At 48.4% G+C, this 24,758-nt stretch overlaps 5 protein-coding genes across 19 annotated transcripts in view; 2 read left to right on the top strand and 3 right to left on the bottom strand.

Annotated features, from left to right (window-relative positions):
- The first annotated feature begins 84 nt into the window (after positions 1-84).
- lhpp (phospholysine phosphohistidine inorganic pyrophosphate phosphatase) lies at positions 85-15,081 on the top strand. Of its 3 annotated transcripts, XR_007489276.2 has the most exons (9): positions 97-264; positions 462-649; positions 857-1,010; positions 1,080-1,143; positions 1,234-1,326; positions 1,418-1,509; positions 6,252-6,352; positions 14,237-14,495; positions 14,561-15,081. XR_007489276.2 is itself a non-coding variant. In XM_049759355.2 (8 exons), the coding sequence occupies exons 1-7, from the start codon at positions 110-112 to the stop codon at positions 6,349-6,351; spliced, it is 846 nt and encodes a 281-aa protein (XP_049615312.1). In that variant the 5' UTR covers positions 85-109; the 3' UTR covers position 6,352; positions 14,237-15,081. The 3 variants fall into 3 exon arrangements, 2 of the variants coding, with proteins under 2 accessions (XP_049615312.1, XP_049615313.1); XM_049759355.2 differs by having other exon boundaries at positions 85-264; positions 14,237-15,081; XM_049759356.2 differs by lacking the exons at positions 14,237-14,495; positions 14,561-15,081 and adding an exon at positions 6,547-11,724.
- On the bottom strand, positions 7,826-10,210 carry fam53b (family with sequence similarity 53 member B). The gene is made up of 4 exons (XM_049759353.1): positions 10,060-10,210; positions 9,731-9,785; positions 9,008-9,630; positions 7,826-8,401 (listed from the first exon to the last, which is right to left on the bottom strand). Exons 1-4 carry the CDS (start codon positions 10,144-10,146, stop codon positions 8,147-8,149), a joined length of 1,020 nt encoding a protein of 339 aa, XP_049615310.1. The 5' UTR covers positions 10,147-10,210; the 3' UTR covers positions 7,826-8,146.
- hpdl (4-hydroxyphenylpyruvate dioxygenase-like) lies at positions 14,132-16,195 on the bottom strand. Its single transcript, XM_049759352.2, has 5 exons — positions 15,484-16,195; positions 15,109-15,275; positions 14,882-15,033; positions 14,580-14,698; positions 14,132-14,499 (listed from the first exon to the last, which is right to left on the bottom strand). The coding sequence occupies exons 1-5, from the start codon at positions 16,140-16,142 to the stop codon at positions 14,325-14,327; spliced, it is 1,272 nt and encodes a 423-aa protein (XP_049615309.1). The 5' UTR covers positions 16,143-16,195; the 3' UTR covers positions 14,132-14,324.
- A 601-nt stretch (positions 16,196-16,796) lies between these two features.
- zranb1a (zinc finger, RAN-binding domain containing 1a) lies at positions 16,797-22,727 on the top strand. The gene is made up of 10 exons (XM_049759346.2): positions 16,797-17,120; positions 17,568-18,412; positions 19,255-19,442; positions 19,505-19,658; positions 19,726-19,797; positions 19,870-20,068; positions 20,137-20,257; positions 20,357-20,486; positions 20,561-20,793; positions 20,897-22,727. Exons 2-10 carry the CDS (start codon positions 17,578-17,580, stop codon positions 21,110-21,112), a joined length of 2,148 nt encoding a protein of 715 aa, XP_049615303.1. The 5' UTR covers positions 16,797-17,120; positions 17,568-17,577; the 3' UTR covers positions 21,113-22,727.
- Positions 22,460-24,758, bottom strand: part of ctbp2l (C-terminal binding protein 2, like) — a 27,025-nt gene continuing 24,726 nt past the window's right edge. For 12 of the 13 annotated variants that reach the window (XM_049759333.2, XM_049759334.2, XM_049759335.2 and 9 more), the window contains 5 exons: positions 24,480-24,694; positions 24,282-24,412; positions 24,085-24,212; positions 23,890-24,007; positions 22,460-23,095 (listed from right to left, as the gene is read on the bottom strand). In XM_049759333.2, coding sequence (XP_049615290.1) covers positions 22,915-23,095; positions 23,890-24,007; positions 24,085-24,212; positions 24,282-24,412; positions 24,480-24,694 — 773 coding nt within the window. In that variant the 3' untranslated portion in view covers positions 22,460-22,914. Of the gene's footprint in view, positions 23,096-23,550; positions 23,626-23,889; positions 24,008-24,084; positions 24,213-24,281; positions 24,413-24,479; positions 24,695-24,758 lie in introns of all 13 variants that reach the window. The other variant, XM_049759323.2, reaches the window with a different exon arrangement.

The following is a 24,758-nucleotide window of genomic DNA, read 5'->3' as shown; positions in this document are numbered from 1 at the left end:
TTATTTTGTTAAATTTAATTTGTGTCGTAAATCTGTTTATTGAAACGTATTTTTTGTCTTCTGACGTGATAGTAAGAAGTTGACAGCTGGTATCACGCTGCTGTCGCGCATGCGCAGAACGAGAGAGGTAGTCATGGCGGTCACTTGCTGGCCGAGCTGCGCTACGAATTTAAAAGGCGTCATACTGGACATGTGCGGAGTTTTGTATGACAGCGGGGAAGGAGACGGAGTGGCCATCCCTGGCTCCATCGAAGCCGTGAGGAAGTGAGTTTGTAACTGTAGGTACCAGATCTACTCGGTTGGTCAGATTGGCTCGGGGGCTCGCCCTTCTTGGGAACGTCACACTTTCTCATTGGCTGGAAAAGTGACGGCTAAATTGTGATTGGTCTATTGTGCGGAAATGGGATTGTGGTTCGCGATCATCTCATCACTGAATACTCTGGCTTGCTTTTATGTTTTAGGCTCAAAGCGTCCGACCTAAAGTTGAGATTCTGTACTAATGAAACTCAGGCAGCGAGAGAGAAGTTTGTGGCCAAACTCCAAAGATTGGGATTTGACATTTGTGTCAATGAAGTCTTCTCTCCTGCACCTGCAGCTGTTGCTGTGCTGAGACAAAGAGGGCTGCGGCCCCACCTGCTGGTGTACGATGGTACTGCCTGCTCATACGTCAAGTGGTTTTTAATTTGACTTTTTATGATTCGTTTTATTTTCCATCTAATACTAAAACAGTGTGAAATAATTATTTTTTTCCTGAAGCTCATGCTGCTAAAAAATAATTGTGATTAATGGTCCAAAACACAAAACTAATGTAAATGCATGAATTAATTAGTCTCTTTTATTTTGTGTCTTCCGACAGCGCTTCTGCCTGAGTTTGACAGTATCGACACGAGCGATCCCAATTGCGTGGTGATCGGCGACGCAGCTGAAAAGTTCTCTTACGCCAACTTAAATGAAGCATTCAGGGTCTTGATCGGCCTGGAGAAGCCAACCTTGTTCTCTCTCGGAAAAGGGTATTGTGGATATTATTTTTATTGATCATATATGTTCATCATAGCGTATCTCATGCTTTCTGTCCACAGAAAGTATTACAAAGAGACGGATGGTCTGAAGCTAGATGTGGGAGTTTACATGAAGGCTCTGGAGGTACAGTGGCCATCACACGAGATGGGATTGCTTGTCACCATGACTAGATGCTTAGTTCTGGTTTTCCTACCTGTGTTTGTCTTCATCTAGTACGCCTGCGACGTGGAGGCCGAGGTCATCGGGAAGCCCTCCGCCACGTTCTTCCAGAGCGTTCTCAACGACATGGCTCTTCAGCCACATGAGGTAGGGATACTTTGCATAAACCCAGAAGCAATATGCCGGACACCACCTTGTCAGATTTGTTACTACAAATACATTTCCATTGCTCCGGTAGGTGATGATGATTGGCGACGATCTGGTGAGCGATGTTGGCGGTGCCCAGCAAGTCGGAATGAAAGGTGTGCAAGTCCGAACAGGAAAATACAGGTTGGTGGATTATGGGAAAAAACATAACACTAATTATTCATTAGAAAAAAAAATTCTAGACATGCTGTAAAATACCATCTGGAGAAAAAAAACACTTTCACTTAGTTGTCAACAGAGGGCGCCAGACAACAGTTGTTTATTCCACTGACGTTCTTTTTTTTTTGGGTCAAACTTATAGATGAGTACATTTTATTGAGATGCCTCCAAAAATAGCACAAGGGAATCTCTGTACGGTTGACATATTTATGATACGAGGCTGCTCGGGTGCCTTGGCGATAGAATAATTACAGACTCATGCTGGTGATTACATTTGTGAGGGAAAAAAAGTGCTTTTGTGGCTCCGGGGTGGGGGGGGGGAGCGAAGTGTGCAAGCTGCGTGTTAAAATTCAAGTTTGTGCCATCTCAGGAGAAAACTAGGAAAAAGCACGTCTTGCATGACTTCAGTTGGTGGATGCTACAATAGCAGCAGTAGCCTGCTTCAGCTTTTTTAGCTTTTGTGAGCTCTAAACTCAGTCAGATGTGGGAAAACACAGCTGTTTCCACATGGCGCAGATGCCGCACAGACCTCTGCTTCCCATCAGGCTGGAAGGAAAAAAAGCCGGCCGCAAATAGGCCAGCCGGGCCCGGACCAGGAAAAAAGACACAAATCACTGAAAGTTCTTATCGTGCCGATTAGAGTAATCAGATCAGTCAACACTCCGCGCATCATTTATTCATAATAACCGCCAACTCGTACAATACAAATACACCCATAATCAATCGTTCTTGTATTGTAGAATTGAAAACAATGACTCGAAATAACCCACAGTCATTGTTCAAAAGGCCCAGCGCGAATATGTTATTCAAATAAGTTTATTTTCCTCCTTCCCACACATTTAATGACACAAACTTGATGGGATTATCTTGTTGGGCCTGCAGGATATGTTTCCAGAAGGAACTCGTTGCTTCATGTGTGTTTCTTGATTTGACTTTATTTGACAAAGCTGCAGAGAGAGAAAAAAAAGGCTTCAAATGGAGGTTGTAATCAGTTTCACATGTAGTGTACATGCAAGGCCGCACCCCCCCCCTCCTCCACAAGAACATGAGTGTAGCCGGCCACATGATTAGGAACACCTAAATAAACAAGGGAGGGTGTCGGGACATGCTGCGCATTCTCATCGGAGTTTGGCAGATGAGAACGCACGACAAACATTTTCGCACAGCAGCCGCCGTTGCCGCCTTGAAAACGGTTTACAGTGTAAATCACAAGGCCCGGCGGAGCGCCCACGCTTGGCTGCACGTGAAAGCTGAAGTCAGGGTTTTCCAGCAGGTCAGGCGGGATAGTCTTTCGGGAACGGCTCAACAGTCAGGAAGTGAAGAGTTTTTGCCCGTGAAGCATCACCAAAACCCCGCAAGAACAAAAAAAACAAACGTTGCATGATGATGATCTTTGTTTCCATTCACTTCGAGGACACGGACCGCAAGCACTCTTTCGTTTTTGTCGGCGTGGGTTGTGATCGGTGTCATCAGGTGTCGCTAACCTCTTATCGCTTATCTGGTTGGCACTGAAAAAGGAACATGTTGGTTTCTCTTTCACAGATTGAAGCGCCAACAATCGTGTCAACGTCACGTAACAATACGCCTCGCATAATGTATTTGCGGTAATATCATTGACGCTTGCTAATTAACTTCCAGACTAATCCATGTTGTTCCACTCCCTCGCTTGGATCCGAATCGGCAGCTACGAGCGAAACGTAAACGCAATCAATTTTGGCAACGATCGCCCGGTCCGTCCGGCAGACTCCGGGACGCCGTTTTGTCCTCTGACCCGTCGGTCTCTCTGCGGTTAGCATTTGCATCCGATGCTTTAAATGGAATATTCCGCAGAAATCACCGGTTTGAAACATCCGTCTCCACTCTGGCTGCAGGCTTTCCTGCTTCCTCTTGTTGCTCAGATTCCAAGCGGAGCGTGTCGGCCAGTCCTTTGTCCGTCGGAATGCTGCAAATGTTGCAAACACCTTGCTTGACTTATCATAACTTGGAAACCAAATGTGGTTTTACTTAGTAGCTACTATGTCGATTTTATGCTAACTTCCTACATTGCAACAAAACCCTCTTGCGCGTTACGATATTGACGCTAAGGAGACTGATAAAGTCGTCAGCAGCCAAAGCCGCATCTGAGTTGGTGAAAATATTTTGTCCAGGAAGGATAACAGCGTGTTAAGAGAAAACAAAAGCCAGGGGCATAAGACTCAGCCCTGGGGAACGCCGGGTTCAACGAGTGCAGGATCGCCAAGTGTTTATAATAAATTGCTAATTCCCCATCTAAGTAGCGGCGCACGGTATGGAAAACTTTATTAAAAAGAGATTCCGGGTGTGTTTGTACTGCTTTTTTCGCCTGGTTGTAGTGTTTGTTTTTTATAAAGGACTATCTCGATGTTAGAATTAATGAAAATTGTTGAAAGCCCAAGATTGGCAAATGCTAAATTGAAGCTCTAACAACCCAAAAGAACTTCCTGCTTGTTCAGCTTGAGATGTGTTTGCGTTGGAAAGGAGCAAGAACGTTTTTGTCCGTTTCAGGATCCTCCATCTTGTCTCGCTCGCAGGTTACCGCCCGCTTAAGCAACCTCAGCTGCTCGACTTTTGCAGTCAGGTGGCCGAAAAAGCCATTTGAGTGTGTGTGAAGGCCGCAGATTTAAACATCTGTCACCGTCTGTTGACATAACACTGCCGCCTCAGTTGAGTCTGCAGCCCCGCAGCTGCATCGTGTCATGAAAGAGCATGCGAGCAGAAAGACGCTTTTGTCTGTCTTTACCGCATTCAGAGCATTCTTCGGGGGCCGCGTTTAAAACATGTGACATCACACAGCGGCAGCCTTCCCTTTCCCCTCGGAGTTTGTTTTCGCGAGAGGTGCTTTTCTCGCCAAGCGTGCACTGTGAAACCTTTCTCGGCAACGTGGGTTTTTCCACCCTCGCGTTGGCAGCCCTATGACTGTTTTTCCTTTTCGCCGTTCGCCGCCGCTTCGCTCATAAACGGGATTCCCCCCCTCGGCGAAGCCAGGTGAAGTGACGTAGGACGTTGTGTTATTTACAAAAAGAAAAAAGCAGATGTAAGAGATTATCTGATGAAGTATGCAGGTCCAGAAGGACTTGTCAGACCAGAAGTAGAAGATACAGAATGCTACGTTAGCATCTGGCATCAGCCACCGCCTGGCACTTGTGATTAACGAGGGCGTATCCGGCACGTCACCACCTTCAGACCAAAATCGGGTTACTCTTGAGGTTTCCACGTCGACCCTCATTTGGGTCTTATCTGCATTCTCACGGTGTGCTAAAAAAAAATAGGCCCAATTTAACGTTTTTCTGAGGCAGCTGAAAGCCACATTTGAAGCTGACACTTGACACGTCTGCTTCAAACTTTAAATGGAACAACGCTGTGACTCATTTGTATCTGCTTCCAGCTCACGTCAGTCATGTTTACGGGAGCCCGCTTCGACAGCTGCTTTGAATTTCCACTTTGATGGTTTTTCTCTCAATTACGTGCAACTCTGCTGTCCACTTCCAAGATGGCTGTGAGCTTCTCGGTGCGGCACCTTCTGGGGTTTATCACAGGATGGTGACAAAAGTCCCCGCCATCTCAGAGAGTAGAACTCGTCGTCTCTGGCCGATCATTGACCGACTTGGCCGAGCGTGAGTCATCGGTGTTGGCGGCCGGCCGGCATTTTGTTGAATGACCTCGCGGCCGTGTGAAAGTCACCCAGGGCCCGCTATCACGTGTGTGCCGTCCCTTCCGTATTCCGTGGACCTGAAGGACACGTTACCTCATCGGGTAACACAAGATGCTTTGTCTTAAATTTTGCATGCGGCCATTTAGCCTCTCTCTCGCTCTCTTCTTCATTATTCACAAGATGTTTGTGAAGTGGATCCGTCGTCGAGGCCGCACGGGAGACCGGGAGCATCAGCGGCTGGGTTCACGTAACCCAAACGTCCGACGGCTGACAGACGTGCGCAAACACACGGCAGGCAGCGCTTCCCCAATAGCTTCTCTTTGCAAAGCCCAGCGCCTGGCCTCCTTTCTGGCGGCGTGCAAATATTTGCCACGGTGCCTTGGCGAGCTCTCGGAGTGCAGATTAACGGCGGTGTGTGTGCCACACACTCAGCACATGGGGTGGACGCGGGGGCCCGGTGCCCATCTGGAGCCTCGACCCGTGGCTCGGTCCAAGACAGAAGAAGGGGGGGGGGGCATTTAGGCCTCCTCTCCATAAATGAGTCTGGGGGCAGTCATGCGGATGAATGAAGGAGGCCTCTCTTGTCTTCTCAAGAAAAGGGGGGCCTGCATGAGGGTAGCGATCGCATTTCCCCCACCAGCTGATTACGCCGCCTTATCTCCCAACCATCGCTTGGCACTGAGCCCAAACATGGCCGCCACCAGCGTTGTTACTCTTTCCAACTGTTGTATAGGATGTAGATACCAAACTAATAGCATAAAAATATTATTTTGCTAGAATTACACGTGTGCTTTTTTTACAGACACACACACCTGCTGTTTTAACAAGGCTTTGAGTGTCCACATAGTTTTGTAGTGTTCATCATCTCAGGGTTCACTTGAGTCTCACCTGTAAAGTAGTTTGCACCCGTAGGCATCGAGACAGCTCCGCATACTTTGTTGACGTGCACTCTTGTGATCTCCTGGGAACAATTTAGCACCGGAATCTTCCGGTAGACAACCTCTCATCAACTCTTCTCCTTTTGGGTTCTCCTCAGGCCCAGTGACCAGAAGCACCCGAGCGTGACCGCCGACGGGACGGCCGACAACTTGGCCCAGGCTGTGGACGTGATCCTCAACCACAGGGGGAAACCCTAAGGTGATTTAAACCTTTGTGTCAATTATTGAAATTAGAAAAAAAATAAATCTGGAAACTCAAAAAAGCTACTACTTTATCCATAAAGGTTAGACTCAATAAAGATCTTAATGATCTGTGACAGTTATCAATCTGTCAGACGTTGGGATAGTTTAATGTCTACCCGGAATTTTCCTACATCTGGGAACGGGAAGCAGCTTGGCCGCTGAGACGACAACCGCGAGCCAAGTGTGACCAATCGCTCCTGGAATCTCCTTTCAAAGTGTCTCACCATCATCGGCGTCACGGCCGAGCTTTTCCCGGGGGCCCGGCCGCCTCATTGTTACATCATTAACCGCTCGTTAGCATTCACTCCGGCGTCCCGCGCTGAGGTTTAGCCTCGGCGAGAAACTGGGCTCGGGCAGGCCAGCTGGAACAAAACAAAAACGATTGTTGGAAGGCGGCTGCCCCGGAGCTTCCAGCGTACCCGAATGGATCCAGCGCCAAGAACAAAAGCCCATTGGCGAGTGATTCATTGAAGGCTTCGTGGTTCACTTCACCATGAACTGACACAAGCTTGACTGTTAATAGGCAATTTGAGATCATGAAATGCTCCAAAAAGGACACAAGCCACGCCTCTTTCTGATTGGCCAAGGAACCTGCTGCTTTGAGCCATCTCCATCCCAAAAATTAAAATCTTTGGGCCCCCCCCCCCTTAGATTGTGCAGGTGTAGCTAATGCTATGTCAGAAGAGCAATAAATCTCCCAAAAAAGCACCTAAGGCAGAAGTAGTGTGAAGTATTTGGAGCGCACTCTTGCCCTTGACCGAGAATCAGCGTGTCAACTCAACTCTGCACACCTGCACACTTTGAAATCGGTATTTGATATTTTACTCGAAGCTCCCATCGCCCAAAGCTCGCTATGTCTAATTTACTTCAAATTTGTGGTGCGCTTCTACAGGAAAGGGTGTGCCTTGTAGATTTGACGACACGAGCGAGCGTCGGGCCAACTGTCACTTGATAAGACCTCAAAGAACACTTCCTATCGTTTGATTGCTAAGGGGTGGTGGAGGTCGTTTGCTTGCCGTTGAGGTTGCCGCGAGGTTAGCAAGGCGGCCTGACACATGGCTCGCATTCACAAGCGCCGGGCTTCTCGCACAAAAAAAAAAGACCCTTTTGTTTCCCCCAGTTGCAAGGAAGCCTGCGTGGGCTGGGGGTTAGGCCTCTGGGGTGAACAGCAGTTTAGCTCCGTCACTCCGGCCGTAATTATCACCCCCCAAAAAAAAAAGCGACCGACATCATCCTTGTTCGGTCGGCTTCACAAACACAGGCTCATCAAGTACGCTGTGGCTTGTCTTTAAATTGGGTCACTTTGCATTGTTGCATTAAATACAAAATAACTTATTAAAACTTCAGTTGGTATCCCGCAGAGATCCTCTTTAGGTCCTCTCCCGATTATATTCTTCTCTAGCTAAATCAAAAGAAAACATACACGTGGCACTTTTCAAACTGTTTATTCTTATAGAAATACGCTTGTTACAAATTGTAAAATATTAATGCTATTGAAGAGAAGCCACTTTTTCCCGTGTGCGCCATTTCTGCCCGTTTGTACAAACCTGCCGCAAATTCTCCAAAATGCGATAAGGCGAAGGGTTAAGGAAAAAAAAATTAAGACTTGTTATTTCACCTGGACATTCCACACGTCCTGATTGCTTTGTCTCCTGAGACACACTTAGAACCCCTGCGTAGTTCGGGGACAGCTTAAGACCACTCCCAAGAAAAAATGAGTGCATAACAACGTCCGTAAGACTTTCAAGTCTCAATTCCGCTCGATCTGCTCAATGTCCAGCTCGCCTCCGAGCAGACAGGCGTCCTTCCCGGTGTCTCGCCAAAGTGCCACCTTATCTTTACGAGGCGTGGAGAGCCGCTCCACCTCGTGCGTGGCGAGGCCGCTCGGCTCGTGCTTGGTCATAGGCGCAACGTCGTCCCAAGCGTTGCTTGTAGAAAAGTCCTCGCTGTGTCCGGACTTGCCTGAGATTCCCGGGCAGCTGAGGCTGTGGAAGTTCTGAAGTTTCTGCAAAGATGGCCGAAAAAGAAAAATGTTACAGTTAATAACTTCGAAGTGTGACAACACCACGTGTGGCACATGTGATTGTGGCACAATCAAGGCATACATGGAGGAGGACCTTGAAAGGACCTCGTGCAGAACGGATGCCAGGATCCTGACAGCTGCGCATTAAGATGATCCCATCTTTACGCTTTAATGCCGAGAAGACGGAACAGCTGCCTCGCGCGTGACGGAAAAAGGAGCCCAGTCAAAGCTAGCTTACGGAATCATCCAACGGGCCGTGCTGGAGATGACTAGAAAGACCCTCCGTGAGAACATCTACCAGGTTCATCATCTACTCTGACCTTGACTGTCTGTCTATAGAAGCTGATTGATATCTCAGGAGACCGAGCCAGGCCTGACCTGTGATCCGCCCGCTGAAGCTGAATTGATCCCAATCAATATCTCTTCACAAACACGCTCCACTGGCGTGACCTCTGCCGCAGCTGTTTCACTTGCGTTTCATGACTTAGTGACTGTCTGAAACTAGTTTGACCGCCTTTCCATGTCGACAAGGAGTGGCGTCACAATCTTGGGGATTCCACTCATGCGTATCATGGCTGCTCCACCAACCTGAGTCATCTTTGCCAGATCCAGCGAGGGCCTTTGCATGTCATCTGGCCTCCTGCGCTTGACCCCGATCTTCTTGTCATTGAGAACGCAGGGCTGCGAGCGGCTACGGGCCAGACCCCCCGGACCTCCTCGGCGCTCCAGCTCAGGGGTGGAGTCGGGCGAGCTGATGGGCTCGGGGATCTCTTCCTGAGAGAGGTAGAAGGGCTGGGCCGGGGCGGCAGGGAGGCTGACGCTGGAGCTGCGCTGGATGGCCAGGAAGCCCGTGTGAGCCATTCCCCCACGTTGGACGCTCCCGCCGCTGTGGCACCTCCTCTTTTCAACCGCCGTCCACACTCTGGATCCCTGGGGTCTCCAGGTGGAGCGGTGCAGCTCGTCAAAGCAGGAAAGCGAACGGCATTGACGTTTGCTAGGCGGCGCCGCCGGGGAAGACGCAGCGGCCTCCGTCAAACTGAGGTCCTGCAGAAGGCTGCTGATGGTACCGGACGCGGAGCCCACATCCCAGCCCCATTGGGAAGTGCTCCGGTGCACCTCGGGCAGGACGTCCCAAAGACTCTCCAGGCTCGTGCCGACCGGACTCTGCGGCGAGGCACAGCCGCGTGCCACCTCGCACCATGGCCTTGTATCTACAAAACGTTCACCAGACGCGTTTAAATTCCTTCCTCAATGGAGTCTCACCGGAACCTCAACTGAGATAAGACGACATGTCATGACTTTTTTTCTTACCCGCAAGTTCACGAGGGAAGAGCGTTGTCCCCTGGCTCATGGTCTGCGCCCGCAACTATGGAAGTAAGACCAGAAAAATCAAGCAGGCATCTTGACGTCATTGCATGTGGCCCAGAGGGCAGCACAAAATTCTTCCTCTCCTCCTCCACCTACGTGGTTTACAAAATGAGTCAGACTTGCTGAACGTCAACGACTCTATTGTGACAGCCAGTGGAGGAAATGGAGAGCGGGTGACAGAAACACGCCAGCCGTAGCTGACGGAGCTCCAGAAATTCAGCCATGATGCAATTCAATGTAACGGCGAGACAAGCGTCCCCGTCGACACTCACCGAGCCCAACTGTGCGCTTTTGCACGTTACATTGTCGCCGCCCTTTACTGGCCTCTTCTTGCAAATGATCACCATGGCGACGCACATCCCGGTCCTGAGCTGTTCCGGTGAGTGTCAGTCAAGTGGGCCATGGCCAATGTTCACTCCTTCAACTGCCAATTCTGATGGAGAGACACCCCAAGTTGAATTCAGAACTATAGTAACTTAGTAGCTTTTAGTTCCAAGTTCCTGGAATTGTCTATTTCTTTTTTTTTTTTTTTAAACATATTTACCTATACTTAACTACCACCACAGGCTCTCACCGCCAAGTCACCAAAACCGCGGAATCCGACACTTGTTTTGTTCGAAAAGGACGACTCACAGCCGTCCGGGAGTGAAAGTTATTCTCAAAGTCAAAGTTGTGTAAGTCAATCCTCATTGTTGGGGGGGGCGGCCAGAAATAGCCGACCTTGCGGTTATCAAAACAACCTTCCCGTTCGTGGAGGATGCGAGTAGCACGTAGCAAATTTGCTAATACTCACCGAATGACATTTTCATAAATAAAAAGAAAGGAACATGTGTCAAGTGAGTGAAAAAGAAAGTACGTGAATAGTGGCCTACTTTTTTTAGCTTGCCGCGCTTGGACTCTGTCTTGTGTCATAATGTAGAGGGTGTGTTGTGACAAAGCACGCCATAAAAAAAAAAAAAAAAGACACGCTACAAATAACCAAAGCTAATTGATGGTTGGACCAGTTTTTTGGACGTAGCATGCCTAATCACTGTGGTAATTCACTCAAAGGCCAGTTGTTGTTCGGAATTAAAGGGCAGGTGCCAGGGTGACGGTCTAAAAAGAAACATAGGCTACGTTCACCTACGTCTATTTATGAATGAATGAAATGAGGCGCTCATCAGACGTGAGGGGGTAGGGGGGGGTCTCCTCCAGCTTGCAGCTGCCCGCTTACCATAAACACAAAGACTCAGCATGGCCACCAAGCAGTGGCGCGCTCCCAAGGGGGCCGCTGTTTAATTATCCCCCCCCACACGCATATAATCGCCGCCACTGTATACATTGGCGCAGGAGCGACGTCCAAAACGGAGGCCATTAAGGGCAAACAATTGAAAACACAAACATCCTCCTACCCGCGCAGCACGACAACACCGGGCCCTGTCAGAAGCGCACTCGTCTCTTTTATAAGCTAATTCAGAGCCTCTGCCTTTTTCAGAGAATTATTATTATATTATTATTCACAAACCTTTCAGATTTGAGAACAAGTTCCCAGTAATTCAATTCATAGAAATTAATTGGAAAACATTTTTTAAAAAAGTTTCGCTTTCCTGTGACATCATTCTTGATCAATGATCAATCTATTTATGTTCAATCCAAACGGGCCGATCTTTAATCTTGTAAATTACTTCCTGATTGATTCCCCTTAATTCCCACGAAAGGTTTCCAACTTTGTAAAGGCGGCCTACAATCTTGGACTATGTATAAATGTTATGTAAGTACATCATCTGCAGAATCATACAATTTTTTTTGGTGTCCCACCATTAACAGCTCACGAAAGGAGAATTACTTTGCCGTGACGAGCGGCCACAGAATGTTACACGCAGGCTAGAGAGCAAACACTAGTTCTGTGGCGATCCGCTCGGAAATGGATCGTCTGCACTTGTAAAAAAAAAAGAAAGGGTCAAATGTGCAGTGTAATATTTTCCACATGTATTGTCACATCGAGGAGTTCAAGGGCTGCGTTTATGAGCCCCGCCGTGACTGAATGACTGACGGCAACGAGTGCTTAAACTTCTGGTTCTGCTGGACTCATAAGATGGCAACATTCCAGTCTAATAGCCTTTACTTGAACACACAAGTCACGAGAAAAAAAAACAATAAAACACGTTTTTAAAAGCTCTCGGCGAGGTGTTGCAAAACCTTTCATTGATTGTCTTTTGCATCACGTCGAACTTTCTTATCAAACAAGCCGTCTGGATTCATACGGAAGTAAATAATACAAAATAGAACCATTTTTGCACTAATGTGGCTTCTAACTAGGCACAAGCCATTATCAGATTATGACAATTATAACCTTGAGCAATAATATTACGGTTTCACTGTATTGCAATTGCAATTCTAATAAGTTACCACCCCCCCCCCACACACACACACACACACGCCACCTTCAGGTGGATGCCCGAGCCCCCCTTGCCTCACCCCTTTTCACGCCACTGCACCCCATGTGAGCTCCCGACTTTATCTTCCATGACAGAGTAAAAAAATAAACAAAAATAAACGAAATACTTTTTGGCATCTATTTAGGACAGTAAATGAAAACTATGCGTGGGGGAAAACACAACTTCGGTGATTTTATGCAAACTATTAAAAGAAGTACACATTACAGACAAAAGAAACATGATCACGGTCCGGTAAAAAAGTTTTCAGAACTATATAAAGTTATTATTTGACAAACAATCACTACCTGTATTGATCGGGAAAACATGTAAAAGAGTTAGCAAGTTAGTAAACAGAGTTCGTATTTACGACTATTGTATTGACATAAACGCAGCAATAGTCAAAACATGAGTCGGGTGTCTAACATTACCTTCTAGTTGCTTTTCAGTGTCGCTGGATCATATTGAGATCTGGTCTTCCTTTTTAAACATTCAAACCAAAAATATAAAAATGCAAAGCCAGCGTGTGTCAAGCACGCAGTAAATAGGTTGAGGGATAAAGTGCAACATTTACTCAAGTCCTCTGCGCTACTATAGTGCGTTCCAACGTTGCTCGTGACATCACACACTGGACGAAACCATTCACGGCCTGCCGGGAGGGGTGACACATTCCCACCGCTAAAGTCGACATCCGAACAGCAATACGTGAATTCTTCTCCAACAAACGCTAGCATATTTGTAGTTATTCCAAGTTAAACACTCATATTTCCAACTTGTGTCCCGTTTTGTCTATTCAATGCCCATTTCGAAAATATGTGCATTCAACGTAATGGATCGATCCGGCCGTGCTGTCATGAAAAGTAATCCATTGTAGCACACACTAAAGTTCTTCCATAACAAAAAACTTCTAACCTGGTTACTTTACCATACCAATGTGACCCAGTGGGGGTTAGTAGTGAGATCTAGCTTTCTAAAACTCCCAGAATAAACCTCCTTAAAAAGGGTGGAAGGATGATAAATACATTTATGGCAAACAGATGTCCAGGAAGTGACCTTTAACATTGCTTTAACCCCATCATGAGTACTCAAGTAAGAAAAGTCTCACTGTACTAACCACCTCTTGTTGTTTTTTTTCGGGGGGGGGGGGGGGGGAATACAGTAGATGTGATAAATACTATGCTAATGTACAACCAACAAACAATGACAGTAGGTATAATGCTCCCCTTTGATTGACAAGGAAGTGTTCATTTTGTGATAATGTTCCTCAAATAGCATTTTTGGCCAAGTTTTTTTAAAAATCTTTTAAAAAAATAAACATCTTCTCAGTCATGCACATCATTTAGACTTATTTGGAGCTCTAAAATGTCAAAAACTTACTTTAGTGGTGTTTTTTGCATACGTATTTGATCCATTAGGTTGATTAGTAAGTTAGTAAATATGCAATCGAAGCGATAAAAACAATTTTAGTTCTTTATGATGCAATGGTTGCATATTATTTTGGACACTTGTTGGTTGTGCTGCATTTATTTTGTGATTCTCCATGTGTCCTATGTATTTAGCACGTGGTGGGAAATCTAATTTGCCAAGTCATGTATGTCATGTACAAGAGTGGGAACTGCACCCCTGGCAGAAACCCTTTTGTTAATCAAGGAGTAACATCTGTTGCTTGCCACTAATCCCCCCCCCCCCCCAGTGCCCCCCCCCCCCCCTTCCCCCCCTTCTCGACTGTCTGCCTTTCGCCTTAAAGGCAGACAAGATTTGTCCTTGGGGGTGCAAACGTCTTGGCGTGTTTGTGACACACTTGCAGTGTGTTCATCTCTCCCGAGGAGGGCGCTGTCTACCCGTCACAAACGTGAATGAAGCTTTTGTTTACATTTCAGCTGAGCTTTCTCGCTTGCTGTAGACATCTTTTTTTTATTGATGGACTCTGTCAATCAAGGAACACGTTTATTTTGTCAGTTTGATTCAAGATGCTATTTTCCGGCCTGTTTTAGAACATGACATGTTGATAAGTCTTGTGTTTGCTTTCACACAGATACGCAAACACACTGATGGCAGGGGAAAGAAGAACCCAACTCCAGCAAAAAAGGATAAAACAGTTGAAAACAGACTTGGATTAAGCGTCAAAGTGCTGTTGCAGGGCTCTCCGCCTTCTCGCTGTCCATGTTAGTCTCCACCATTTTCCACAGGGCCCGGATGTTGCCCTCACCGAAACCGCTCGACCCCCGGCGCTCGATCAGCTCCAGGAAGAAGGTGTCCTCCTCAAAGATGGCCTTGGAGAACACCTGCAGGAGGTATCTGGAGAGGAGATGACACTGTTGTTGAAAATAGTGATGGACTAGTATCATCCATTGTGAAGACACTGATCAAATGATCACCTCTGCGTCTCGCTGTCTGACGAGGACCGTTGCTCCGGATCGGTGTCCACAAGAACGCCGTGCTGCGCCAACTTCTGAACGTCCAGTCCCGCATCCTCAATCTCCTGCAGTTTGCCTTGCTGTCATGCCACAAATTTAAACTGGTTTAAAGCCAGCGTTTTCTTGCCAGTTTTGTTTGAAAAGCAAATAGTTCATGTGACTAGGACAGGAACCCTGGGGCACGCTGAGTAAAGTTTGTGTAATGATGATTACTGTAATTATTTCTATTGGCAGCCTTAGAACCATTTGGTGTTTGCACATACTTCGGTATAATAGGCAGGTGGTGGTGAGAAGAAGCGCACGCCGGCGTCGGCCATGTTGCGCACCGCCTCCACGATGTCCCTGGTGTACAGCCCGATGTGCTGGATCCCCGCCCCTCGATGCTCCTCCAAGAAAGTGTCCACATGGTTACTGCCTGAAGGGCAGTGCAAGAACATTGAATAAATAAATGTAATTCAAACCATGCCATCTTGTTTGCTGCTGTTGTCACCTTGCTCAGGTAGCGATTCTGCAATGACAAATTTGCAGTCGGGTTGGTCTTGCTGTGCGCCGGGCAGCGAAAGGCCGGACTCGTCGCAGTTCCAGTACGTCATTGCGGCTAAGCGGAGGCCGATGCCCTTCTGGTGGATAACAAAGCCGCCGTCTGTCTCGTCGTTTCTGCAAAGATGCCACATCGCATCAACTGGGAGAACGTGAATTGTTTTGTGCAAAACGACATGCAATGTTTAACCCAAATTGGGATGCTTTTGACTGAGCATTTTTGGGGAGAGAACTTTGAATAAAATGAGTTTGCATATTAAATTTTGATTGCAATATAAAGAAAAGGCATTTTTTAAAATTGGTTCGACCTGAATGGCCTTCTCACCGATGGATGAAGAACCTCTGGAAGCCAAAATGTTGTTGGTACCAACTGAGGACTTGCTGGCTGCTGCCGATGGGACACACATACGTGATGTGATCCACGTGGGTGCCAGCCCACGGAAGCTGCTGCTGCTCTTGGCCGCCTTCCATAACTAGAAAGCCGGGCAAAAAGCTTCCCCGGTACTCGCTCTTGTCGATCAACGTGTGACACACGTTGCCCACTATAGAGCGTAGCACAGCGTAGGTGACCTTCCCCTGGTGGTCCCGCACGGTGGTGGGCGGCACCGGAAAACTGCAGCCCAAACGCCGAAGAGCCTCGAACGTACCGTGAACGTCGTCCACCTCGAAACACACGTTGCACACCGTGTCCACCGGGTAGTGCGGGGAAATATCGTAAAGGCATCCCGCCGGTTGCTTCTCTTCCGCCTGCTGCTGCTGCGGCGGCGGCGGTTCGACATTGAGCCGGGGAGAATGGACTCGGTTCGCCCTCTCATTGACTATAAATACCGCCGCTCCAGTCCTGAAGACCAGCTGCCGGGTCCGCTCCGTCAGCCTGGAGGCGAACAAGTTGAACTTGAATTTGTTAATAAAGTCGCTGGCCAATTTGTCCACATTGGAGACATGCAGAGAGATGTGGTGCATCCGTCTCACGTAGGCAGCCATGTCGGATGTGGGGAAATGTTAATTGGGTGCGTCTCTTAGACCAGTTGCTTCACTTCACCTTTCAATCAACGTTTGTTTTCGTGACGTATTGTCAATATTAAAACAGTCATATTTTCCATTTGCGGTTATTCAAAAAAACAAAGGGATTTTTTGGGAAAAAAAATAATCTCTATACATAGCCTGTCAAATCACTCACGGTTATGTGACAATGTATTCATAATCAATATGTTGCATAATATCAGTTTGTTTTACTTTATGCACTGCCACAACTTTCATATGCTTATATGCAATATACATTTACAATATATGTTAATTCCTAGATTGCCATTTACCTTGTCGTCCAAGGTTATTCATTTATTATTACCTTATTGTTAATAACCACACAATCCTTTTATTACTTTTTTTTCTGAGCGCTTACTGCAATTCATTTGAGAGCATGATCAGCCTTGTTTAAAAAAGTAACCAAAAAAACCCTAAAAAAAAAGGAACTTTTTCAAGTCCCTTGACTTCCTCAAAAATTATGTCACAGTGTACTTGAACGCCTCGTGACTTTGTCGCGTTCTCTTTTCCCTCGACCCGCCGTGAACGTAACGCCGTTGTCTTTCCACTTTCGTCCAATCACAGCGAGCGCTGGTCCAGCTGATTTGTGACGTCACCAGGCCTAGCTTTATTTTGGCTCAAGCTACGCTTTCGTCTTCGTGTCGCCGCCATTAAACAACATAGTCCGTGTAAAAAAAAAAAAAGCCTAAACAAAACAAAATAAACGAAAGTCTCAGCTGACGATCGGGATATTTCTTCAGCAGATTGGTGATCGTGTCCATTGAGGTAAACATGAGAGAGTACAAACGGCGGTTTATTACATCGGTTCGGGATAGATTTGACCAACAGTAGGCGGCGGCGGAAGAAGAGGAAGGGGGAACGTACAGCAAAAACAAGACGGGTTTGTTGTGGTTCTCCTGACAACACCTTAAGGAGACGGTAAGAACGTAGAATACTTCATGGACACTATCAAATGTTTGGATCCTGTCATAGCAAAATGCGTCGTCAGGCTAGCGGAGTATGCTAAGACAGCTAGCTCGCACTATAGTTTATTTAAATACCAGCTGTCACTCATTTTCGTTGCTGGCTACATCCAATTTTTCATACACCAAAAAAAAAAAATAGCCACAGTGTGTCATCTATTGCTAAATTTAAATCAGTGGATTTGGTCGTTAAAAATTGTATGTCATTTCTGCAAAAAGTTCAAATGAGGTTCAGTGTTTATCACAATAGTACAGTCCTCTCCTTCATTGAAAGAATGATTTGGAATTTGGAATTGCAATCTTGATCTTTTCCAATTTGGATTCAGATGTTAGAAGTAGATGCACTTGCTTTAGCGGCCCACATAAAGTTATTCTTGAGTTTGACACCTGTTCCGCCCCGCAGGTGATCGACCATGACGGACCCGAGGGAGAAATGGGCCTGTGACTACTGCACCTACGAGAACTGGCCCTCAGCCACCAAGTGCACCATGTGCCGCGCTCACAGGTCCCGGGGTCCCATCATCACGGAGGAGCCGTACAAAAGCGGGACTGACTTGGACCCGGCACGAGGCTCCTGGGACCTCCCCGCCAACGAGGGCGGCAGCGGCAGCCTCCTCATCTGCCCAGACTCCAGCGCCAGGCCCCGCGTCCGTCCGGCCAGCATGGCCGAGATCGCCACGAAGTGGTCCTGCCAGATGTGCACCTACCTGAACTGGCCCCGAGCCGTCCGCTGCACACAGTGTATGTGCCAGCGTCCCAAAAGCGGCAGCCCTACCGAGTCGCCCCACACCTCCGGCTGCCGCCCGGCGCCGCCCCACTCTCCCGTGGACCCGTGCGAGGAGTACAATGACCGCAACCGCCTCAACACCCACCAGCAGTACTGGATGTGCCCGTCGTGCACTTATCAGAACTCGCCCATAACACTCGTGTGCGTGGTGTGCGACCACCCGCGGGCTATCGAACTGGCCGCCCCGTCCGCCGAGCGCTCGCCCATTATCAACGAACAGGACCGGTCGCGGTGGAGGGGGAGCTTGGGCGGCTGCAGCACCGGCGTGGGTCCTCTGGCTCAGAGGAGGTCGCCTCCCTTGGCCAAGAGGGAGGACAACGTCCAAAGGGACTTCCAGAGGATCGAGCTGGCGGCGGGAGCCGTGAGCGGCAAGGAGGAGCAGGAGGTGGACTTTAAGAAGCTTAAGCAGATACGAAACCGGATGCGGAAAACGGACTGGCTCTTTCTCAGCGCCTGCGCTGGTGAGTTTGTCTCAGAGATTCATTAAAGGGTCAAAATGGTTCTACCAAGAAAAATCCCGATGTATTCTGAAAAAATCAATCGATTCGCACCGCTTTTCAAAGCGGCCGACTGGCCGTGCTTGTTGCGCCGGGCGGTGACAGACGGCGTGCGGGAGAGCAGGACACGGCTCTTTTGTGGCTTCTCGTGAAGAGGGCCTTTGAGGAGCTCAGAGGGGGCCCAGCTGCCGGGCTGGTCATCGGCAGAGCGGCCCGCAAGGACCTGGACGGCGCTCAAAACCCCCCCTCGCCACCCCTTCCTAGTAAACACCTCCAAAATAGAATGCTCGGGCAAAACACACGGCAAATGTTTTGCTGCCGTACATTTATCAACAGGGTGATATCGCCATGAAATAGAATTTCGCAAAAGTCCAATGTCTGTCTTTTCCTAGCATTAATTTGCATCCATTTGAAAATAAGTGCAGCCTCTTAGAAATTTAAAACTTAACGCAGGTTTCCTCCTGGCTCAAACTGAGATACTGTTGACAGCTAATGCAAAAATGTCCTTTTGGTATCGGAAGTCTCCAAGTGTTGCGCAATGTTTTCTCATGTTTGTCGCCTTGGCGGATGTAAATAAAGCTTAGGAGTAACTCGAAAGGTTGACTTTGCCAAGACCCATGTGACTGTCAGCAAACAATACACGTTCCCAGCGCTCCAGGAAGTGTCCGGCGCCTCTGAGGGCGGCCGAGCACTTCCTCGAGTCCAGCAGTCCATCCACGCATTCCAACTGATTATTCAAAATGTTCAAAATCAAATTTTTCTGTGACTCATTTTGCTGTGTGTGTATTTTGTTTGCTTTAACACAGGCGTCGTGGAAGGAGACCTGGCGACGGTGGAGGCGTACAAGTCGTCAGGCGGCGACATCGCGCGGCAGCTGACCGCCGACGAGGTGCATCTCCTCAACCGGGCGTCTGCGTTCGACGTGGGCTTCACGCTGGTGCACCTGGCCATTCGCTTTCAGCGGCAGGATATGCTCGCCGTGCTCCTCACAGAGGTCAGTCTGCCGCACGCTGTTGCCGAGCAATCCATGCATCCCCGGCGTTCCCCCACCTTCAGGTCAATCAGCAAGCGGCCAAGTGCATCCCGTCCATGGTGTGTCCCGAGCTGACGGAGCAGATCCGCAGGGAGATCACCGCGTCGCTGCATCAGCGCAAAGGCGACTTTGCCTGCTACTTCCTGAGCGACCTGGTCACCTTCACGCTCCCTGCCGGTAACTCGGGCCCTCCGTTTTGCCTTTTGTGTCATTCTCCGTCTTCTAACTGCGGGCTCTCCCGCAGATATCGAGGACCTGCCTCCGGCCGTCCAGGAGAAACTATTTGATGAGGTTTTAGATCGGGACGTGCAGAAAGGTGAGCCGCGTGTTTATTCTGAGAGCTGCAAATAACAGTCAGCTCTGACGCCATCTTGTCTTACCTGCGCAGAACTGGAGGAAGAATCGCCAGTCATTAACTGGTCGATGGAGCTGGGCACGCGTCTGGACAGCCGCCTCTACGCGTTGTGGAACCGCACGGCCGGGGACTGCCTCCTGGATTCGGTTCTCCAGGCCACGTGGGGCATCTACGACAAGGACTCGGTCCTGCGCAAGACGCTCCACGACAGCCTGCACGACTGCTCGCACTGGTGAGTTGGAAAAACAGCCAGCCTGCCTCCTCATCATGTGAAGAATCACTTCTGTTTTTTTTGCTTAGGTTTTACACTCGCTGGAAGGAGTGGGAATCGTGGTACTCGCAAAGCTTCGGTCTTCACTTCTCCGTGCAGGAGGAGCAGTGGCAGGAGGACTGGGCCTTCATCTTGTCCTTGGCCAGCCAGGTGAGCATCCTGTAGGAAGGTGTTGCATGACGGCCATTTGAACTCGCAACATAACATGAGAACTGTTTTTTTTTTTTCTTTGCCTTTCCCTGGGTGCAGCCCGGGGCAAGCCTGGAGCAGACCCACATTTTCGTGCTGGCACACATCCTCCGCAGGCCCATCATCGTTTACGGCGTGAAGTACTACAAAAGTTTCCGAGGGGAGACGTTAGGATACACGCGATTTCAAGGTGAGCGCACGCGTCGTCTGGCCGACAACGTGGCTCTCTGTCAAATACAACACGCATGGTTATACTTGATGCAGGCGTGTACCTGCCGCTGCTGTGGGAGCAGAGCTTCTGCTGGAAGAGCCCCATCGCCCTGGGCTACACGCGTGGCCACTTTTCGGCCCTGGTGGCCATGGAGAACGACGGTTACGGAGACAATCGCGGCGCGGGCGCCAACCTCAACACGGACGACGACGTCACCGTCACCTTTCTGCCTCTGGTGGACAGCGAGCGCAAGCTGCTGCACATCCACTTCCTGTCTGCGCAGGAGGTACGCTCCCGTCGGATGCTTGATTAAAAAAAAAAAAAGAATTAGACCTGTTGTATTTGGTCCAAAATCTGCGCCTTGCCCTCATGTCGGCTTTTCCCTGCAGATGGGCAACGAGGAGCAGCAGGAGAAGCTTCTGCGCTCGTGGCTGGACTGCAGCGTGACCGACGGCGGCATGCTGGCCGCCATGCAGAAGAGCTCGCGGCGCCGCAACCACCCGCTGGTCACGCAGATGCTGGAGAAGTGGCTGGACACGTACCGACAGATACGACCCTGCGCCGCCCTCTCCGACGGCGAGGAGGAGGACGACGAAGACGAGTGAGTGGCAGACGCTTGGAAAAAAAAAAAAAAAAGACGACAAAAACAAATGCGCAAAATGTCACAAGGACTATTTTCTTGCATGTGATGCAGTCTTCCCAGTACTTATTATTTCATCCTTAAAAAAAAGCGCACTAGTTTTTGGTTGTTGTTTGCAACTTACCTGACAGACATTTAGCTGAGAAAGCCCCTCGACCCCACCCCGGCCTGTTTGATCATTATTGATGCTATTTATTCTTTTTTTTTTTTTTTTTTTGCACAACATAACAGCTGCATTCTGTGAAATGGGGGGGTGGGGTGGGGGGGGCACTATACTGACATTTTTACATTGAGACTTAGTAGCTCAGAAGTGGCGGTGGCCGGGGGGGAGAGAAGCAAACGCTTTCTTTTTGGACAGAGTGCATTCATACGCTTAAAGTTGATTCACTTGCATCTTGTCTTTTTGTTTTCTTTCACTTGTGTGTCTGACATCCGGAAGGGGCAATTGGCTGCTGGAGCTCTTTTAATGTTAGTCCGAAAAAAGAAAGATTAGGAATTACAATAATAAAATAAGATTTATTCATTTATTATTTAATTTATACATTTTATTAATTAATAAAATATTTAGTGGGCAGCTAAATGATCAATTTAATCCACCTTCAACAAGCTTACCACTCAGGAATTTTACAACTATATATTTAAATAAAAAAATATGAACAAGAAAAACAATCATCTAAAGCTAAAGTCTAAATGCCTTGTTCTAAAGATGCAATATTATCAATTAAGATTTATTTCCAAACTGTTTATAAAAGTACCATGTTATACATTTACTATAAACTAAAATGCATGTATTATTTAAATATATATACCTTGGCAATGTACTATTTGAATAATACAAAACGAAACCAATGCATTTGAGCGCCCTCCTGTGGCTCTAAAATGAAATAACACAATTTAGCAACAAGGTATTTCAGAATATTTTTTTACTTTAATTTTTTTTTTTTTATTGGAACTGCACTGAATGCTAAATGTTCACCTGATACAAGAAACAAATACAAATACTCACGCTAAAAACAAAAGCAAACTTTCCATGGGGGGGGCTGCCTCGCTCTGCTATGCCAAACTACAGACGGGAGTTTTCCGCTATTGCTTTTGACAAGAGTACAGGATGAGCCTGAACAAAGAAAATAGAAGGAGGAGGAGTAAGTGGGGGACACACGTGACGAGGCTTTATAGGAACATCCAACTAAGTGACAGCAATCTAACAGGACTCTGTCAAAGTCTTCACACACTGGACTGGAGATGTGAATTGTATTTTGTCAGTTCTTCTCCCAGGTCTCGGAGAAAACTGAGGAAAAAAAGAGGCGGGGTATTCCTGAGTCGTTAACGTTGTCATCACATTGGAATTAATCAACAATCGAGTGCACAATGTTTTGTTTTACTAATCACTAATTGATTTTCAGCTGACTTTTAAGTGTTTACAACTATGGGGCCTAAACAACACACATTAGTTGGAGAAGATGGCTGGGTCAAAGGGTGGCGGCTTGGGGATAGAGAAGGGTTTAAAAAAATAAAATAAAAATAGACGCTGGGTTGCTGATGCATGTTCCCAAGACTGCAGTCCCCTCTTCCCCCCCCCCCCCCCCCAGAAAAATAAAAATATATAAACAAGACGTTCCAAGTACAAATTCCACTGGAACCTGTCGGAATGGGGGCACTGTCTCTTGGTCCCGGTTGAAGGGAGGGAGGGGGGGTACTGCAAGGGGCTGGGAATGAAGAGGGGTGGGGGGGGGGGGGGGGGGGGGGGCTGGTGGTCCGTTCTGGCCGCTATTGCTCGGTGAGGTGCTCTCTGGGCTCGCCGTGTTTGGAAGGCTGGTTGGGCGACGGGGCCTGCGAGGGGTGGGTACCGGAGGGCAGGCTGTGGGCGATGGGCACCCCGCCGGGCACCATGCCCTCTAGCGCCCCGGCAAGGCCGCCTGGTGCCACGCCCACCACGCCCGGCGGGTATCTGGTGGAAGCAGAGGACAAGTTACTTTCCAAAACTGCACAGTTGGAATGAAAATTGGTTACAAGGTCGGCGGCGAGGCTCGGGAACGGATCCAACAAGTAAGAGAGCCCCTTTTGACCTGACAGTAAGTAGGCGGAGCATAGCGGGAGAAAGGAATCAGCCACTCTAAAATCTATTTATGTTCATTCCACAATTGGAGGACATTTTCTGCCTGAAAATAAAATGATCCCAAAATATTTGGAAGACAAAATAACCCCCAAGAACTTGCTTTATAATTGAAGTAGGTGAGAATCTGTAACAGACACAACAAAATATTCTAAAATAAATGTTCACTTAGAAAATGTCAGCGCTTGAATTGTCTTGCAATAGTGGAATGAGCCATATGTTTACTGGGGGGGGGGGGGTTGAAAGGTAAGAGAGGGTGGCGCTCTAGCAGCCACTCCCGGTGCATTTACCTGCTCCCCATCTAGGCGTTTATTTTGTCTTGGGGAAGGCCGGTAGCGGCGGCCGGCAGTGTTTGGTTGACGTGGCTGCGTGGAATGACAACAACGCAGGCAGACATGACGACAACACATTCGCACCTCGCACACGCAAGCTTCCACTTCAAGCGTCAAAAGCACGTCATCGCCACGTTTTCTGATTTTGCGTGCTTTTGGTTGGACAGCGATGATTTCACAAGTACACAACATGAAATGAAATTATTTTGGATTTGTCGGATGGTAATTACTCTTCACACTGTTTCTCAAATGAATTTCATGTCGATTAAATATGTCAATTATTCATTGTGAGCTCACCTGTAGGCTGCACCGTTGAGTTCGGGATGAACGGCGGGTTGGTCCATCACGGCCCAGGGCGCCGTGGTGACGAAGAACTCCTTGTTGACGCAGTTTCTTAAGCTGTCCGGGATGCGGCCTGTTGCGCAACACGAGGTAAAGGACGCGTCGGTCGACTGCCGGCAGCTTGAGCGTGCGGCCAAGTGCGCCACCTACCTGTGATGGCTCTTCGGATCTCCGTGGCGGCGGCCTCCCTCATCTCCAGGGACGCCTGCTCGCTGTACCAGGCCGTGTGAGGTGTGCAGATCAGGTTGGGCGCGTCTTTCAGGGGGCCTTGAGCAAAGCTGAGCACAAACGATTTCAGGATATTTGCACGGCGAGAACATTCATGGACCTCTAAGTTCTCCACTGACCTAAAGGGCTCCGTTTCATGGACATCCAAGGCGGCCCCGCGTATCCTCCCCTCCTTCAGGGCCTGGGACAGGGCCTTCTCGTCCACCAGGCCGCCCCGGGCTGTGTTTACGAGGAATGCTCCCTGACGCATCTACACACACAAACGCACACGGACGTCGAAAATGCGGCAACATTAGGAGCAATAAAAGCGCACGCACCTGTTTGATGGTGAAGTCGTTGATGAGGTGGTGGTTGTGCTCGTTGAGGTTGCAGTGCAGGGAGACGCAGTCGCTCTGGTACAGAAGGTCCTGCAGCGTGTAGACGCGCTGCACGCCCAGCGAGCGCTCCAGCCCGTCTTGCAGGTACGGGTCGTAGAACAGCACGTTGAAGCCGAACACCTTGGCGCGTACCGCCACCGCCTGCCCCGAACGACCTGATGACAACAGACCGTGCTGTTAAAGATGATTTATGGAAGAGAGGATGTGGAACTACAGCAC

Source organism: Syngnathus scovelli, chromosome 21 (genome assembly GCF_024217435.2).
Source record: "Syngnathus scovelli strain Florida chromosome 21, RoL_Ssco_1.2, whole genome shotgun sequence".
In the NCBI taxonomy this organism is placed as follows: domain Eukaryota; kingdom Metazoa; phylum Chordata; class Actinopteri; order Syngnathiformes; family Syngnathidae; genus Syngnathus; species Syngnathus scovelli.
Note: the sequence above shows the minus strand (reverse complement) of the source record. Positions and strands in the feature narration are given on the sequence as shown.